The following is a 15,968-nucleotide window of genomic DNA, read 5'->3' as shown; positions in this document are numbered from 1 at the left end:
CTTAGGCTTGTACCTAGGTTTCCAATGCTAGGTATTTATTCCTTCCCATGGCATGGGCCTGGAATCCAATCGGAGGGCAGTTCCTTTCCAAACAACCATGCTGCTGTGCCAGTGGGAGCCTCTTTCCTGAAGACTGCTTTTCTTTTTAAGATGCATTTTTATGAGTACGAGCGAGCTGTCTAATGCTCATTTCTCCATTATCAAATTCCTTTCTTCTTCCCTTTGGTGGAAGCCAGTTGGTCAAAACTAAGCTATGCTAGTACCCTTGTTTTAGGAGAAATAAATACCTTGGAACTTTGGGATGCTTGCCTCCCAAATCCATAGGGAAAGAGTACAGAGTGACCATCCAGTTTAGATAGCTACTCTTGGCCTTCTGAAAGAAGCAGTTGACAAGATAAAGAAAGCAGCCATTTATTTTCATTGCAGCATCTGCTTCCAGCAGAAAGACAAAACTAGTTCATCCCCGAGTCCTGTTGTAGCCCGAGTCTTCATCCAACTCGTCGCCCTTGTCCCTCCCACACGGCTGGACTGTCACACAGCACTTCAGGTTCTTCTGGCAGAGAGCAATGAGTTCTTCATTCTTCAGACAAGATTCTGTGCATCTCCCATTAATCCTGCTGCACTTCTCATCGAAAAATGCATTCTTGGCTTCACAAAAGAAGAAGCCCCGCCCAGGTTAATTCTATTTCAAATGTGGCTAATCACTGTCTGTGATGGTTGTCTACCATCAGCAACAACCACTTTAAAGCTGTGTCTTAGTTCCTTTAGACTCAGGTAGACGAATCGCTTAGAGAAACATTTTCTGTGGGATAACCCCATCTTTTGTCACACAAGGTGAAAGAGCACAAAGAATTAGCTAACACCTGAGCAGTTTTGATTAGGACTTTATAAGACAAGTATAAATATATTAGAAAGAAGATTATCAACTCAACTCATGAACATGTTCACACCCTGGAACTTCCCTTACACACTTTCAAAGATGGCTACTCGGGAAGAGAGCAAGAGCTAAGTCTGTGGAGACAGCACAAGACTGGTATTAAAAGTGGAATTGTGTACAATGGACAAAAGCTTAATGGAGAAGACAGAAAGTAGAGGCCTGGAGTAAATCTAATTCCCAGTGACAACCCAGGAAGGTTGAAGACAAAGAAAATCTTTGTCCTTGGGTTTCTAATGGGCCATCACGGATACCCAAGTACAGAAAGATATCTGACTTCTCCATCACGCTCCACCAAAATTCCACTGTAAGAGTCAGACACTTTAGGGAAGGGGGCGTAGTTGAGGCCAACTCCCTGTGCCTTTAATTTGTCATTTTGCAGGAAACTGCAGTTCTTGCATTAGCCCTCACGAGAGCAGTCTGCTACCTTATGTTAAAGACACACAATCCATATTACCAGGATCAAAATCTCAAGAGTCGATGACTTGAAGAACATGCCATGGAGGTACGGAAAGTACATGGATTCTGTCTGACATGAATACAAAGTCCGCTAACTCAAATGTTTGCAAGTCTTAAATCCCAGGGGGTGACTACTCTCGCATTCCAGCCATTATCCACTGTCTGGATATCGATTCACAAGTATAAGTACCCCATGGTTTCAAAGCCCTTTAAACCCTGTCTTTCTCTACAGTGTTCAATATTTTCTCTGCTCTCCTAACATACTAAGGCTGTGTCAGACTAAAGGTTCAAGACCTTACTCTGCCTTGAGAACTTTTTAGCATATCCAATTCACAATGATAAACCAACAGCTTTTGGACCAAAAGAACATCTTTGCCTGTCGCTTTCTAACGAGTCCAGATGGAGTCTCTGCATGTGTGGTGCATTTGGAACGGCGGATAATTTTATACTGGATAATCTTACATTGTGTTAACTATGTAATCCTACTGAGCAGTCCCAATATCTCTCTGCAGCCTTGAACGTTCACATTGATGCCAGCAAATGCATGCCGTATCATTGATCTACTGAAGGCCTACATCTCTGTATCCCAATGCAGCAACCACTCAGAGAGATTTGCCACAACACAGATCAGGGCTGCACACAACTAATGTGAAATTAGCCCATGTGGGCTGGCAACAGCACTAGTACCTGGAATAAGTTAGATTCACTTGGACTCCCATGAGCCCCTTTCTTCAGCTCCACGGAACTCGCTAAGGTCGAGTCTTGCCTCTTAATCTTGGAGAGGATGCAGCTGCAGCCTTTGAAACTTTCCAGAAGAGTGAGAAAGAGCAGAGCGCTCTGATGTGGAGAGGATGCCCCATACAGGTCACACTGCGCAGCACGGAGTGCCAATGCTGACTGACCTGTATGTCCCTGAAAAGAAGCTACACCCGACCAAGTCCCAGTCTCCATGTGCATAGAATGTACATATGGTATATACTTCATACATGTGTATGAAGTTTCAAGCCAAAAAGAAAAACGACTCTGAATATCTCTATATTAAAAGCACAACAGGATTTTCCTCCAAGGCACTGGCTTTGGAGAAGTAAATGTGTTCATCATCACAACTCTACAACACAGACCCATCGTTAGACAAGCAATTAGGAAATGGCTGCCTCCAGTGTGTGCTTTGCCTGTGCCAGGATGGATATGGGAATGGAAGCCCACCTCTTTCCTCTTCCACCTCCTCTTCTGTCTCTTTGTTGTCTGCTTTATTCTACACTTAAAACATATTTTTAAAAAATCTGTCAATTTCTTCATTTTAATTCTTCCTTTAATTTTTGTCCATCATTTTTGATAATAAGCATAAAGCCAGACATCAAACACATCATTAATGATGCCCTTTAACCTTCCCAAAGCTGTGAGAACTTATCATTAATAGAAAAGGCAATGTATCAGTACGTGATTCATTGATAAGTCATAGGGAAGTTACCTTCTGTAATTACTGTTCTCTTTCAAATCCAACAGACAAAAGGTATCCTAAATCCTAGGGTCGATCACTCCTGGGCATTGGCAGGACAGACCTTGTGTCTGGGCCATCACCACAGATCACCCTCCATATAAAGATTTCCATTTTCTTTACCTGGGTCAAGAAAGAAGAAAACAGCAAAGAGAAATAAGAACGTCTTCATGACCTGAAGGGCTGTGAGGGTCAGCACGGTGTCCATGGTAAAGGGCACCAACACCCACCCACCTTTATATGCTTCTCCAGAGCAAACAGGGCCTTGATCAGTGAACCCATCAGAACAAGTGACCCCACGACCTGCTACAGGGAGCCCACCCACCTCAGTGGGTGCTGCTCAACCTATAGTGTGTTGCTGGTTTTTTCTGGTTCTGGAAAGTTCCCAAGAAGGAAAATAGGCATGAGCAAAGAGCAGAAGTGGAGAGAAGGATGGACTGGGTGCAGGTTTTGTGCTAGAAGAATCTGGAGTCCAGTCCTTTGCTTTGCTAATTCTGACTGTGTTCCTTCCCTAGTGGCTTCAGATCACAGATATAGGAGTGAAAGTATACAATAGCCCATGTTCCGGTGAAGAACTGGTGCCCTGTGGTCAGGTGGTCTCTGAACTGCAGAGTCAGATTTGTGGGCTGTGCACACTGGGAACAGGAGCTAACCTAAGCGTGTACCCCATCATTTGTTTTTAAATTCTGGACTTGCTGCGTGCAGCCCATTTCAAGTGTTACATCATCTTAATCTCGGAGGCTTGTTTTGTTTTGCTTATGCTTTCATTTATTTTTTTTTCAGAATTTTACACAGATTATTAAAGATTTGTTTATTTTATTTATATGAGTACACTGTAGTTGTCGTCAGACACACCTGAAGAGGGCATCTGATCCTACTACAGATGGTTGTGAGACCCTTTTCTGGGAACTGAACTCAGGACCTCTGGAAGAGGAGTCTGTGCTCTTAAATACAGTGCCCTCTCTCTAATTCCTCACATAGTATATTTTGACCACATTTTTTACCCTCCTGTAATACCTCCCAGATCCTCCCCATTACCTACTAAACTTCACGTTGTTTGATTTGGGTTGGCCATCTACCCTGAGCAGAAGGTCTGTCCTGGAGGGTGGGTGATATGCCCAGTATCACTCCAGTGATGGAAACTTATTTCCCTATCCCAGCAGCTATTGATTACGAATAAGTAGCTTCTTGTCTAGGCGTGAACTCTGTGCCCACTTCCCCTTTGCTATTTGTCTAGCTTACATTGTGCAGGTCTTGTACACACTGCCAGGCTCTATGAGTTCAGGTGTTCACCAACCTTGTAGTATCTGGAGGAGTCCCCTTGTGGTTGTCTGCTACCTGACACCCTTCCCAGCTCCTTTTCCACATAGATCCCTGGGCTTTGAGTAGAGGAGTGTAATAAAGATATCCCACTGAGGGCTGAGAGCTCCACAGTCTCTCACAATCTACACATCGCTCAGATGTGGATCTCTGTGTTAATTACCATATAACGCAAGAGGAAGTTTCTCTGCTGAGGGTCAAGAGATGCTCTGATCTATGAGTATAAGATATGTCATTAGGAGTCATATTGCTACGCTACTTAGCAGAGTGGTTGTTCAAAGCTATATAGAAATATAAATGTAATTATGATGATGATGATGACGACGACATTCTGCTAAACACTTCTATGCCATGTGCAATGCACTCAATGCCCAATGAGGCTGATATTATCAGTGTAACCCAATTTTAAGGATAAAGAGGCCGAGGTTTCCAAAATTGTTAACCTATCCAAGATGGTCTACTTGATAGATAGATATCTGTCTGCTATGTAGTCTACATTTTTCCTGTGTGTGAAAGAAAGGCACACTGAGAATTGAATATAGGCTTTGTGTGTGCGAGCCAAACACTTTACTGAACTACGTCCCAGCCCCTTTTCACTTACTTTAAAATATCACCAACTTATACAGGCTGGCTTTGAACTCACTGTGTAGCCCAAGCAGGCCTTTAGCTTGTGGTGCTTCTGCCTTAGTCTCCAGAGTAGCTGGGTTACAAGCCTGTGACACAAGGCCTGTTTGCCTCTGAGACTGAAAACCAGAATATCATGTAACTATAAGCATCCAGATGGCTCAAGCAGGACACAGTTTGGGGACTTCACATGAATATCCTTTTGATGTCCACACCACACTTTTGATTATTAAAGGTTGCTGTGACTACAACTTGAGTGTGTGTTGAGACGTCTGACAGGCACAGGATTCAAAGCTACCTTAGCAAAGGTCTGTTACTCCTCACATTCTGCTGAACAATTCATTGACACGACAGTGAGAATGAGGAGGGTCAGTGTGCACATCTGTGTGTTGCCTCTAGTCCCCACCAGAGCTCTGTAAAAAGATGAGCATTCAAAGTTCTCCTGAGCTGAAATCATACTGGATCCCCAGAACGTGCTGCAAAGAACATGAGCGCTGATCCTTGAGAAGTCATGGAAAGCTATCAGCATCCTCTCCCTCAATTCCCACAGTAGAGCGTGCATGGTCCTGGATTCTCCCAGCCTTGGACCAATGTCCACTCCATTCTACACACTGGCTAGGCGTGGGGAAGTAGGGCTTTGCAGACTCAAGGTTCTAACTCATTGCACCAGCTCTTGATCCCGGCAAATGGAGCATGCAATCCTGCTTTCTTTATTGATTCACTTCGCTGACCTAGAACATAGCCCATTACTTTCCAATATAAATGCTTTCCTGTCCCCTCAAAGAACCCCTGATTCTCTGTGTTCAAGAATCTCCCCTCAAACATGGCTCTGAGCAGAGGGACGTTCTATTTTGGTCTGGCTTTGTTCTTCATTGTAGTTGAACTGCCATCAGGTAAATCAAAGTTGATGGGAATTTGATGGGATTGGGGGTGGGGAGGAGCAGACCATGAAATCCAAAGACTCTTCCATGAACCATCCTGAAACTGAGAGTAAGTCTTCCTTCCCCGGAGATTTCTTGGATCTGCATTAATGTTTCCTAAGAGCCAACCGGATAGAGCATTAATTTTGATTTTATTGTTCAGTACATTGGTCTTTCTGGCTTCCAGGAGTGGACTTGAGAAATCCAATAAAGAGAGCAGCCAGAACATCACTGGTCCCTCAAGAGTCATGTAGCATGTAGGCGACATTTTATAAAGTGTTACTTCTTGTTTTAATATTCTGTCCTAAAATGTATTTTGTTTTAAATTTAGGGTCCTGGGCAGGACTTGAGTATTCCCAGTCATTTCCAGGAGGTAAATTATATCCTGTACCTGTATTCTCTCCTCTCTTGGGGACTGAGGCCCAGTTAGCTATCTTTGACTGATGAGGCCAAGGAAGGAAGGTAGTTGTGAAAGGACTGAGTTCTGGTCTATTGGTGTCATCTTCTATTACTCTTGTGGCCATGGTCATATTTGTATTTTTCCAGTGACTTTCCCATTAATGTGTGATGCTTAGGCTCAACCTCATCCTCACCAATTAGCATTACCCAGAGATCCTGGCTTCCTTCCCGTAGGACCTAACTTGAACAAGGTCTGCTCGAGGGCATCTGCTGGATGAGGAGGATCATGCAGAATGTCGTAGATGGTCGGTGAGGTGCCGCCCTCATCACAAAGCACTGTTTATAACAGTTAGCCACGGGCTTTGGGTGCGCACCAGAGGTTCTCTTACATGGGAAGACATCACGAGGCAAACACAATTAAAAGAAATATTAAACTATTCTTGGAGGGCTGGAGATGTGGCTCACAGATTGAGTGCTTGCTGTGCAACTATGAGCACCCAAGTCTGGACTTGAGCACACACAGTTTTGTTTGAGCCTGGGACCGTAGTGCTGTGGGGGTAGAGTTAGGAGGTTCAAGGGCAGAGCTAGGGGTTTCACTGGGAATCAGAGCAGCTAGGAAAACTGAGCTAAGGTTCAAAGAGAGGCCCTGCTTCAAAGCTGAGAGTGGCAGAAAATAATACCCAAGGCCTTTTTCTTGATGTTTGGTGGGCACATACATGGAGGCATTAGCCTGCACACATATGTACATGTGTACTATATGATACACCTCTCTCTCTCACACACACACTAACATTATGATGATAATAATGATAATGATGATGATAGTGGTGGTGTTGATCGTGGTGGTGGTGGTGTTGGTGATGATGATAACTGAACAGAGTTAAACTATGGAGCTAACTCATGGAGCACTAATTTCTCCAGTTCTTAACAAATAAACATGGATTATGCCGGTTAATTATTAAAGCCCCCTTACTAGTATATACCATACAGCAAAACATTATCACAGTCATTTCCCTTCACCACTCAGCAATTTAAAAGTGTGGACAGGTATTTCTAGTATGTTCATCAGGCGAATGAGGCTTGGTAAATTAAGCAGCTGATACTAGGCCCAAACAAGTATTAAGATTAAATTATTCATTCCAGCTTTGAAAGTTTGAAACCAAAGTCTATCTAGTAAATTTTCAGGAGTACAGACGTGCATTTTAATAGTTCTGAAGAATAGATGTTGCGCTATCATTTACATGGGGCCCATGAAAGACAGTAAACACCTGGAGGACGCGGGTGATGGTTACCTATTGTTCTTAACTCTTCAGCTCCACACTGGGGTTAGCAGATGCTGTGGGGGTAGTTCTCTTCTTACAGTGTGTGTGAGTGTGTGTGTGTGTGTGTGTGTGTGTATGTGTGTGTGTGTGTTTGTGCCTGTGTGGAAGCCAGAGGTCAAACTTACAGGACATTCCTCAGGAGCCATCCACTTCCCTTTCTGAGAAAGAATCTATCCTAAGTTCAGCTAAGCTGACCCCTGAGCCGCAGAGACTCATCTGTCCCTGCTTACCCAGCTGAGGACTGCAAGTGTACAGAAGCCCCTGACTTTTTATCTGGGCATAGAGGATCAGACTCAGGGTCCCATGTTCACCAAAGAAACACTTTGCCAACTGAGCTACCCCCAACACCTCTGGCCTAATTCCAGAAAACACTCCTAGCCATACACACAAACCCTGCCTGTGAGGGGCCTTAGATACTCTTCCCACTCCCACACAGTTCCAGCAAACCTCTCAGCAGCTCTTTCCTGACACAGGGGAGTTTGCTGTGTGCGAGACATGCAGGCTGGGCCGGGGGAAATGCAGGAGGACGTGCCTGGACAGTGAGAAGATCGCCGGCAAGTGCAAGCTGAACTTCTTCTGCTGTCGGGAGAGGATCTGAACCAAGGACCAATGGCCTGAGGGTAAGAAGCCGTGCTGAATGGATGGTCAAGGAGAGAACATCTGTGGCCTCACGGGGTCACAGTCAGTGCTGTTCAGGCCCATCTCACCTCATTCTGTTTCTGTGCTTCATTTCAATGTTAAGATGACAGAAATCAAAACAGCAATGAATGCCTTCTACGCAAGCAGACAGGACTGCACATCTCCAGCACACTCATAACTCATAAGTGTTCTTTCCAGGGTTTCCTCATAGGGCTCAGGGTCACCTGAGAGTGTGACTATCATTCTGATTTGTATTTGATCCGGGTATTTGATTTGTGTTGCTGCCTATGGTACAGGAAAGCTGGGAGACAAGGGGCAGCGTGTGTATCACTGCCTCTTCCTGTTTCTCTAACATACTAATGACCGTGGGAGTGAACGAAAGTGTCACTGTTGACCCTGTCAACAGCTTTGTAGTTCTGTAGAATACAAGGAAAATCCATTCACTTGATTCTCGATGAGGTAATGTACTATTATCCACAGATTATGACAATTATGGTCTATGTTTTAAACAACCCTCATGTGCTCTGTTATTGCCTGTACTACGGAGACTGCATTGTCCTTGCCTGCAAAAGGAAATGGTTAGAGAAGAATCGAAATGTCCACTTGTATAGGATATGTGCAGACAACAAACTGTAACTTCCACCTTACGGAATAAAATTTGTAGCTTAACAAACTAAACGTCAAAACTCAGAGCTGTGGGGCTCACACTGATCAGTTTTATGGGGACACAGGAACCTGAGCAGGATTCTGACCAGCGTGATCTACAACATAGGATCTTCTCCTACCCCTTCCCTTCTATGAAACCTTAGCATCGGTCTATCCAATCCAGATCCACCTAAGTTCCTGACTTTGGGCTGAGTTTAATTAATACCATCTGCTAGGAAAAATGGCAGACAGGAATAGAAACAGGGATATTTCCCCACCAGAGAATTTGTTTCCTATACTAAAGCTATCACTTTTCCCTCAGCTCTCACCTGGCTCTCCCATGGCAGGTGTAGCTTCTGACAGGCAGTGGCTAGATACTGGATAGAGGGCAACAAGATGTGTGTTTTCGATGGGTCACACAAATATCACATGGGTTCATTGACTCAAAGGCATCCTTAGGGGAAAACAGCTAAGGATATAGCATGTTGGGAAAGAATTTAGCATAAAGGAGTTTTACCATAAAGTTCTAGGAGTGAGACGAATTCATAAAAAGACAATTACGAAGACTCTCAACCACTTGGGAAACTGCTCAATGCTTTGGAGAGCACAGCCTCCTTGTGAGAGCATGCAAATGCTCATCTACAGAATGCACGCACCTTAAAATGTGATTGCTATTCATGTCGCTGCATAAGAATGCACTGTGAGGTTAGCAGCTTAACACGGCACAGGCTATCTCAAACTATCTCAGGTCAGAAGTCTGGGTCTGGTGCAGATCTCAGTGTTTCACAAGACTAACAATAAAGCATCCACTCGAGCTGCCTTGCCATCAGAGGGAAAATGTCTTCCAAAGGCATGCAGTCAGGGGCCAACCTCAGCAGTTCTACCAACGACAGACCACTGATCATCCCCTGCTCACAGCTCCCTTTGTCCAAGGCAATCTCATCCTTCAAGACCAGCAAGAGAGCCTCTCACTTCAGACCTCACCAATTTACTTTTACATCAAAAGTGAATGGAATAACTGAGGCTGTGGTTCCAATTTGCTATTGAAAGTGAGTTGGTGTTACCATTGAAGAATTGTGTATGATTGCAACATTAATAAAATTCTTAAAGGCAATTGCTTATAACAAATATATATGTATATACACATATATACATATACATATATACATGTGTGTGTGTGTGTTGCACCAAAAAGGGAAAGGAAAAAAAGGGTAACTCCATAACATTTGGGAGACAAATGGCAAAACTGATACAAGTTCTACTTTACTGATTATTACATTAAGGAAAAATCAATTAACCATCCCAAATAGAGATTAATAGAATGTGGTTTTAAAAGACAAGTTTAAGTTGTAGAGTTCAAAAACGTTACATTCAAAGAACTATTGGAAAAAAGTGGTAGACCAGTAGCTTGTAAAACAGACTTTGGCAAACACAAAAAGACTGTTATGAGAAACAAGGTTGTTTTATGACTGAAGTATCAGTCCAAGAGATGGAATACAATATTTTAGAAAATTGCACCTAAGAACAGATCACTAAAATACTTGAAGGAAATACTAACAAATCAAAACTCTACCGTCCAGTCTTTTCTGAAATTCAATGAAAACTCAGCATTGAACATACACAAACATAAAACATCCAAATGGCATGCTTCCAACATGCATGTCACAGAGAAAATACATGCATGCCAAGAAGAATCATGAGGATAGCAAGGCCCAAACCTAGACCAAAATCCAGCTGGACAAACAGGAAAGCCTTCTTTCTGCTCCAAGCCTGGCTTCTGGGATATGGGGTGACATGACGTGAACCCCAGGGGATCTAGCTAGCCATGTCTACACCATAGCCCTTTCTCCTGCAGCAAATATGGCCTCTTATAGACTGACCCATTTGGTAAGTGTGACTTTCCTTAGCAGAGATCCAACATTCTTGGTATCTCTAACACCCTAGGGTCTTGGCCAAAGTTGACCTCACTCCCAGAGCTTTGTGCAAAGCCCCTCCCAGGACTCCTTGCAGGGAGTTTGACCTTGCTCTACAGCCCTGTATCCAGGCCACATTCTCTGGAACTTTCCTGAGAGGTTCCACATCCCCACTGGTCTTGCATTCTGCAAGCCAACCAAACTTGGATGGCATAGACATGCAAATTCTCCTGCCACCTCAAGAAGCTACCAGGCCCCTTGGCCTGGAGCTGCAGCAATCCCTGAGAGCTTGCACAACTGAACCTGGAGAGTTTCCTAGACAACCCTGCCACAGAAATGCTTTCAGGTGTGTTTGTGATTCCCACCCTGGGCCCTTCGGTGGGAAGGGATCTCATCCTCAGGACACCTCTCCTGCTTTTCCAAACCGAAGTACTTAGTATCAGTAACAGCACCAGCCTTGCTCAGGAAATGGAAAGAGAGCAACACCTGCACACAAAGGGAGGTCACATCCTCCTCAAGGTTTCTGGGCCTAAGGGGGGATGTGAGCTCTAAGTACCCCCTTTTCTGGCTCTGACTCTGATAAAGTGTTGAACAGGGTCCTCACCTGAGGGTAGGTACAGGTGAGTGTATTTGCCTGTTTTTCTTTTGCTAACACCCAACAACTGAGTCTAGGTACTTTATTTTAAAGAGTTTATTCCACTGACGGGCTTAGGTCGGTGATCAGGTGGATCTGTGTTCGGCTTCAGAGAGCATCTCCCAGGCCACGTCAAATCTTGGTGATGGTGTCCTGAAGGGGAGCATGGATGAGAGCCAAAGACAGCATGGAAGACAAGAGGCCAGAGAACAGGGAGGGGCATTGTTATTATAACCTGTCTGGGATAGCGAGTCCCCATGAGAACCATGTCACTCCTTCTAAGGACAGTGCCCCAGTGACCTAATTAACTTACACTTATCTACACATACTTTTGGTTTACTTTTGATTTGCTGAGACAGAGTCAGTCTGAGACCGGATTGGGCTGGTACTCATTGTGTAGCACAAGCTGGCCTGAAACTCTCTCCCTGAGGACTGTGGCAGGGATGGGTCACCACGGCAGGACTTTAAGCCCTACAGTTTAAAGGTTCCATCATATCTCGCACTGAGGGCCAAGAGTCTAGCAGAGTAAGAATCAAGGGTAACTCACCAAATTCGTTCTTTACCTAGATGGTTTCTTTTCTCCAAAGCATGCCCGACTTCATTGGATCTTACACATCCTTTTGGCAGCTCTGCATTTTCCAGAAATTAATTTACTATTGTGTGAGAGTTGATCTGCTAAGCACTCACTCTGTTGGGAAAGTAGATTTTTTCCCCCTCTGGAATGTTCTTCCACATATATTATGAATGTTCCAGATAAGTCTTCTGCACAAAACCCTTCACTATCTCCTTTGGTTTTAGGACAAACTTAAGGCCTACTGATAGTAGATATCTGCACTACAAATATGCATAACTATTGTGCCACAAATGATTATGGAAAAAATTAAGAATTATACCGTCTTCAAAATCCTTATATATGTATAAGCTTGAGAGATTTAATGACAGGTTGCACCTAATTTTTTTTTGTTTAGTAATGAATTACCCTGAGCTTATCCCTGGAAACCTAAACAACCCTGATATAAGAACCTACTAGAAGAAATCAAAATTGACCTGGTTTCTTCTATGACATTTAGTATCTCTTGGGGTAGTTAATTTATCCCACAAAAGCCACTAATAGCTGTTATCAATCAATTAACTAAGAACTGGTAGATAAAACTTGTAAACATGCATGTTATATCTACAACCTTACTATAGGAAGAAGGGGTGGATGGTTGTAGATTTTCTGGAATCGGGGATCCTTGAGATGGAACACGAAGGAAAGTGATAGACACCTAAGAAGAAAGGAAAAAGAACCTTCCAGGCAATAAGGCAGGGTGCTTTCTCTGCCTTGCCTTCAGTAAAAGACTTAGACAAAAGGGTAATCAGCTGTCCCACAAGTCACTCAATGGAGCATGGAAAATAGTTCTCCCTTAAGGCTGTTTCTGAGCACTAGAATGGGTTTTACTCTCCTTAATAAAGGAGCTGGGCTCCGTTACTGTACCTCTCCCATCTCACCTTCATTGCTGCCTGGAGACATGAGAATCTTTTCCTTAATTGTTGCCGGGCTTGTTCTTCTCATTCAACTTCACCCAGGTAAGAAGGAAGTCGCTGGAGAGGCAGTGTTGGCAACTTAATTGGGTCTGTCCTTGGAAACCAAGCTAACTTCGGGGAAACCTCATCCCTCATCTCAGTGATCTGTAAGTCTGGGGCCTTACGTTATTCCTAGCAAAACATTGTTCCTAACTGAGGAACAGAAGACTCAGGTTGCACTGACTCCGATCAGTTCTGACTAGAGCACCTGGGCCACTTCTCCAGTCAATCTACGCAGGGATTTGGACTTCTTCATTCCTTTAGATCCTTCCCCTGGTTTTCAAATCTCAACATATGTCAGCACATGACAAAGTGACTGCTTTAAAATGGCAAAAAAAAATCAACATTTTCCATGTCTTGGTAGTTGGTTCAGATAGCTGACTGTGAGATCATTTCAAACCTTTTTGGGGGGACCTCATATATAATAAATAATAACCTAAATAATAACCTAATTAAAACTGCTACCATCTGGATTTGTTTGCACTTGAGATTCAGGGTGCTTTAAACAGATCTGTTTGTGCAGCATAGCCTACAGCCAACAATACTCTGGTTAGCCCCCTCAAATACCCTTGCTCCATGCTCCCTGTATTCCCATCCTAACCGCATAACTCCCAAGTGTCTAACCATCTTGGGTACGTGTGTCAACACCAGAAGCTCTAGGGAGACAAGAGACCCTGACAGTGTGTTCTTAACATTTGCAAGACTTTGTCTCCAGCTGTATTCACTTGGCTATACAAAAATAAGCAGAGATTTTTAATTAAAGCAGAGCCTTTGTCCTTAATTGTCTGGAAATAGACTGCCATACAATATCTGTTAGTAAATAATAGATTCCCCAAAAGAGTAAAATCATTCGAAACCTTTGATGTGTAGTTACATAAGTGAGTGAGGAAAGAGTGTATGCATAGGCTGTAATATAAACCCATTTGCCTAAAAGCCATAATGCCAAGTACTGAGAAGCAGGTGCTGGGCAAACCACACTCTAACTGGGAGATGCAGAAAAATGAGAAGCTGGTTTACATGAACCTTTGCTCAGAGGCAGAACAAAACATAAGGAGCACGCAGGAAGCAGCCCGTGGTGAGCTCTCCCAGGGACGGTGTGTACTGAGCTCTCCCTGGCGGACCAGGCTCCCAGTTAAGTTTTTGAACTCTGTGCTTACATTTCTCATCTGCAAGTGCCAATAAGGAGAGCACTGTTGATTGATTTTATACCCGAAACATTAAGATCCTACGATATCGGGCACGGATTATTGTTGGCCTGCCTATAGTATTAATTGTACTGTCTTTATATTTTGGTCTACGTCAGACACTAGAGGTGAAAAAAGAAAATCTTGTTAGGAAGGTTGTTTCTTCGAGTTGGGAAGTAGATTGCTGCATTCCTAGGAAGAGAGAGAGTCTCTTTCCATATGAGTTAGCTGCTTGGAACAGAGGGATTACATTATGTGCGACTTTTCCAGATGATTGCTAAGGGCACTGATTGCACTTATCAGGAGTCTTATTCTCTCTCTCTCTCTCTTTCTCTCTCTCTCTCTCTCTCTCTCTCTCTCTCTCTCTCTCTCTCTCTCTCTCTCTCTCTCTGGTTAAGTAATGAAGTGTTCACTTTTTGACCTAGTAAAAGATTACTAGATAACTAACAGTTACTCTCTCCCCCTAGCCAAGGGCACACTGTACAGAAGGTTCCTCTGTAAAAAGATGAAAGGACGATGTGAAACTGCCTGCCTCTCCTTTGAAAAAAAGATCGGGACCTGCCGAGCTGACTTAACACCACTGTGCTGCAAGGAGAAAAAGAAACACTGAATTCTCAGCCCCAACCATGAGCAGGATCTCAGAAGAAACGTCTCCGGGCTGTCCCTCACTGGCCTCTTCTCCAGTTCTGGACTTTGTGAAGTCAGATCCATCGAGTGTCTAGGACAGCAGAAAGTGGCCTCCCTGGGTCTGACCTTCTGTGGGGCTGACACTATCTCCTGTAAATGAAGTCCATACAATACACTCTCTTTCTGTCACAGTCCATGCATTGTTCCACTGGCTGACAAAAGTAAGAAAACCCATAAAAGCAGGTCAGATGGAAGGTTCGCCCGTGACTCGGACGAGCTGCCTTCTCTAGTTCTCTCCCTAGCTTTAAGCGGATCTTTGACAATGGGTCTTCCTCTCAGATTTCTGATACCTGAAAATAGAAGGAACTTGACCCTCACAGTAAATGGGTCACCTGCTAGACACAGATGGCTTCAGCAATAGCCCCGACACACATTGTGAGAAATCACTTGGGCTGACTTCCATACGCTGGCTGGACTGAAACATGGCCTTCCACACAGAACAGAGCTCCTATCAAAATGCGGGTTGGCTGTAGAGTAAACATGTCTCACACTGGTCATGTATGGAGAGAACTTAAATCATAGCCTGTGTGGACAGCACAGTCCTCAGAAGCCATGAACTCAGTGCCTAACTAGAGAGGAGCCCATGTTCAATCTAGGATTTACTACACTTATAATTTAAGACTTCTGGCTTTTCCATCGCATGTTCTTAGCCTGTCCATTAATGTTTGAGGCGAAAATGGAAGAACGAAGGCCTGGGATATAGGTGTGGCAGTTCTTAGCAGCCAAAGTGGAAGGAGAGGAGAAAACAATCAGCCACAAAGAAAAACAAGTAGACACTTCCCCCCAAATGCCTCCCACAGAGACATGGCACACTCTGGCTTGCCCTTCACTCTAAGTCACCAGAACTGGGAGTCCAGTGTATATCACAGGCCACTTTTAGCGTGAAGCTTTCATCCTCCTCCTGGATGTAAAGAAAAGTTCCCTAGGTATAAGCTGCAAGACTTCCTAGCCAACCCCGATAAGCTTGCTTCCTGCAAAGATGAAAATAAAAGAACCAAATAAAACTATTTTCTCAAAGAAGACATGTTTTTGAAAATGTTTTAAAATAAGAGATAGGAGCTGGGATGATGGCTATACATTTAAGAGTGCTTACTGCTCCCGAAAGGTTCACTTTCCATTCCCAGCTACCAGACCGGGCAGCACACAACTTCCTGGGGCTCTAGTTTCAAAGGCCTGATGACTTCTTCAGGCCCCCTTAGGCACCTGGATGTCCAAGGAACATGA

General features: G+C 43.9%; 3 protein-coding genes across 3 annotated transcripts; 2 read left to right on the top strand and 1 right to left on the bottom strand.

The window, feature by feature from the left end:
- Positions 1–400: 400 nt before the first annotated feature.
- Defb15 (defensin beta 15) lies at positions 401–3,099 on the bottom strand. The gene is made up of 2 exons (NM_001037520.2): positions 3,015–3,099; positions 401–648 (listed from the first exon to the last, which is right to left on the bottom strand). The coding sequence occupies exons 1-2, from the start codon at positions 3,061–3,063 to the stop codon at positions 458–460; spliced, it is 240 nt and encodes a 79-aa protein (NP_001032609.2). The 5' UTR covers positions 3,064–3,099; the 3' UTR covers positions 401–457.
- Positions 3,100–5,646: 2,547 nt separating this feature from the next.
- Defb105a (defensin beta 105A) lies at positions 5,647–8,074 on the top strand. The gene is made up of 3 exons (NM_001408993.1): positions 5,647–5,728; positions 6,087–6,128; positions 7,950–8,074. The coding sequence occupies exons 1-3, from the start codon at positions 5,659–5,661 to the stop codon at positions 8,072–8,074; spliced, it is 237 nt and encodes a 78-aa protein (NP_001395922.1). The 5' UTR covers positions 5,647–5,658.
- Positions 8,075–12,782: 4,708 nt separating this feature from the next.
- Defb13 (defensin beta 13) lies at positions 12,783–14,892 on the top strand. The gene is made up of 2 exons (NM_001037503.2): positions 12,783–12,876; positions 14,525–14,892. The coding sequence occupies exons 1-2, from the start codon at positions 12,819–12,821 to the stop codon at positions 14,665–14,667; spliced, it is 201 nt and encodes a 66-aa protein (NP_001032592.1). The 5' UTR covers positions 12,783–12,818; the 3' UTR covers positions 14,668–14,892.
- Positions 14,893–15,968: the final 1,076 nt, after the last annotated feature.

Source organism: Rattus norvegicus, chromosome 16, assembly GCF_036323735.1.
Source record: "Rattus norvegicus strain BN/NHsdMcwi chromosome 16, GRCr8, whole genome shotgun sequence".
NCBI classification, from domain to species: Eukaryota; Metazoa; Chordata; class Mammalia; order Rodentia; family Muridae; genus Rattus; species Rattus norvegicus.
Note: the sequence above shows the minus strand (reverse complement) of the source record. Positions and strands in the feature narration are given on the sequence as shown.

Excerpts from the sequence above, each read along its gene's own strand:
- Defb13 (NM_001037503.2), top strand. The coding sequence starts at position 12,819 with ATGAGAATCTTTTCCTTAATTGTTGCCGGGCTTGTTCTTCTCATTCAA. Across the intron at positions 12,877-14,524 it reads TCTCATTCAACTTCACCCAG|CCAAGGGCACACTGTACAGA; the intron begins GTAAGAAGGAAG and ends CTCTCCCCCTAG.
- Defb105a (NM_001408993.1), top strand. The coding sequence starts at position 5,659 with ATGGCTCTGAGCAGAGGGACGTTCTATTTTGGTCTGGCTTTGTTCTTC. Across the intron at positions 5,729-6,086 it reads TGTAGTTGAACTGCCATCAG|GGTCCTGGGCAGGACTTGAG; the intron begins GTAAATCAAAGT and ends TTTTAAATTTAG. Across the intron at positions 6,129-7,949 it reads TTCCCAGTCATTTCCAGGAG|GGGAGTTTGCTGTGTGCGAG; the intron begins GTAAATTATATC and ends TTCCTGACACAG.
- Defb15 (NM_001037520.2), bottom strand. The coding sequence starts at position 3,063 with ATGAAGACGTTCTTATTTCTCTTTGCTGTTTTCTTCTTTCTTGACCCA. Across the intron at positions 649-3,014 it reads TTTCTTCTTTCTTGACCCAG|CCAAGAATGCATTTTTCGAT; the intron begins GTAAAGAAAATG and ends TCTTTTGTGAAG.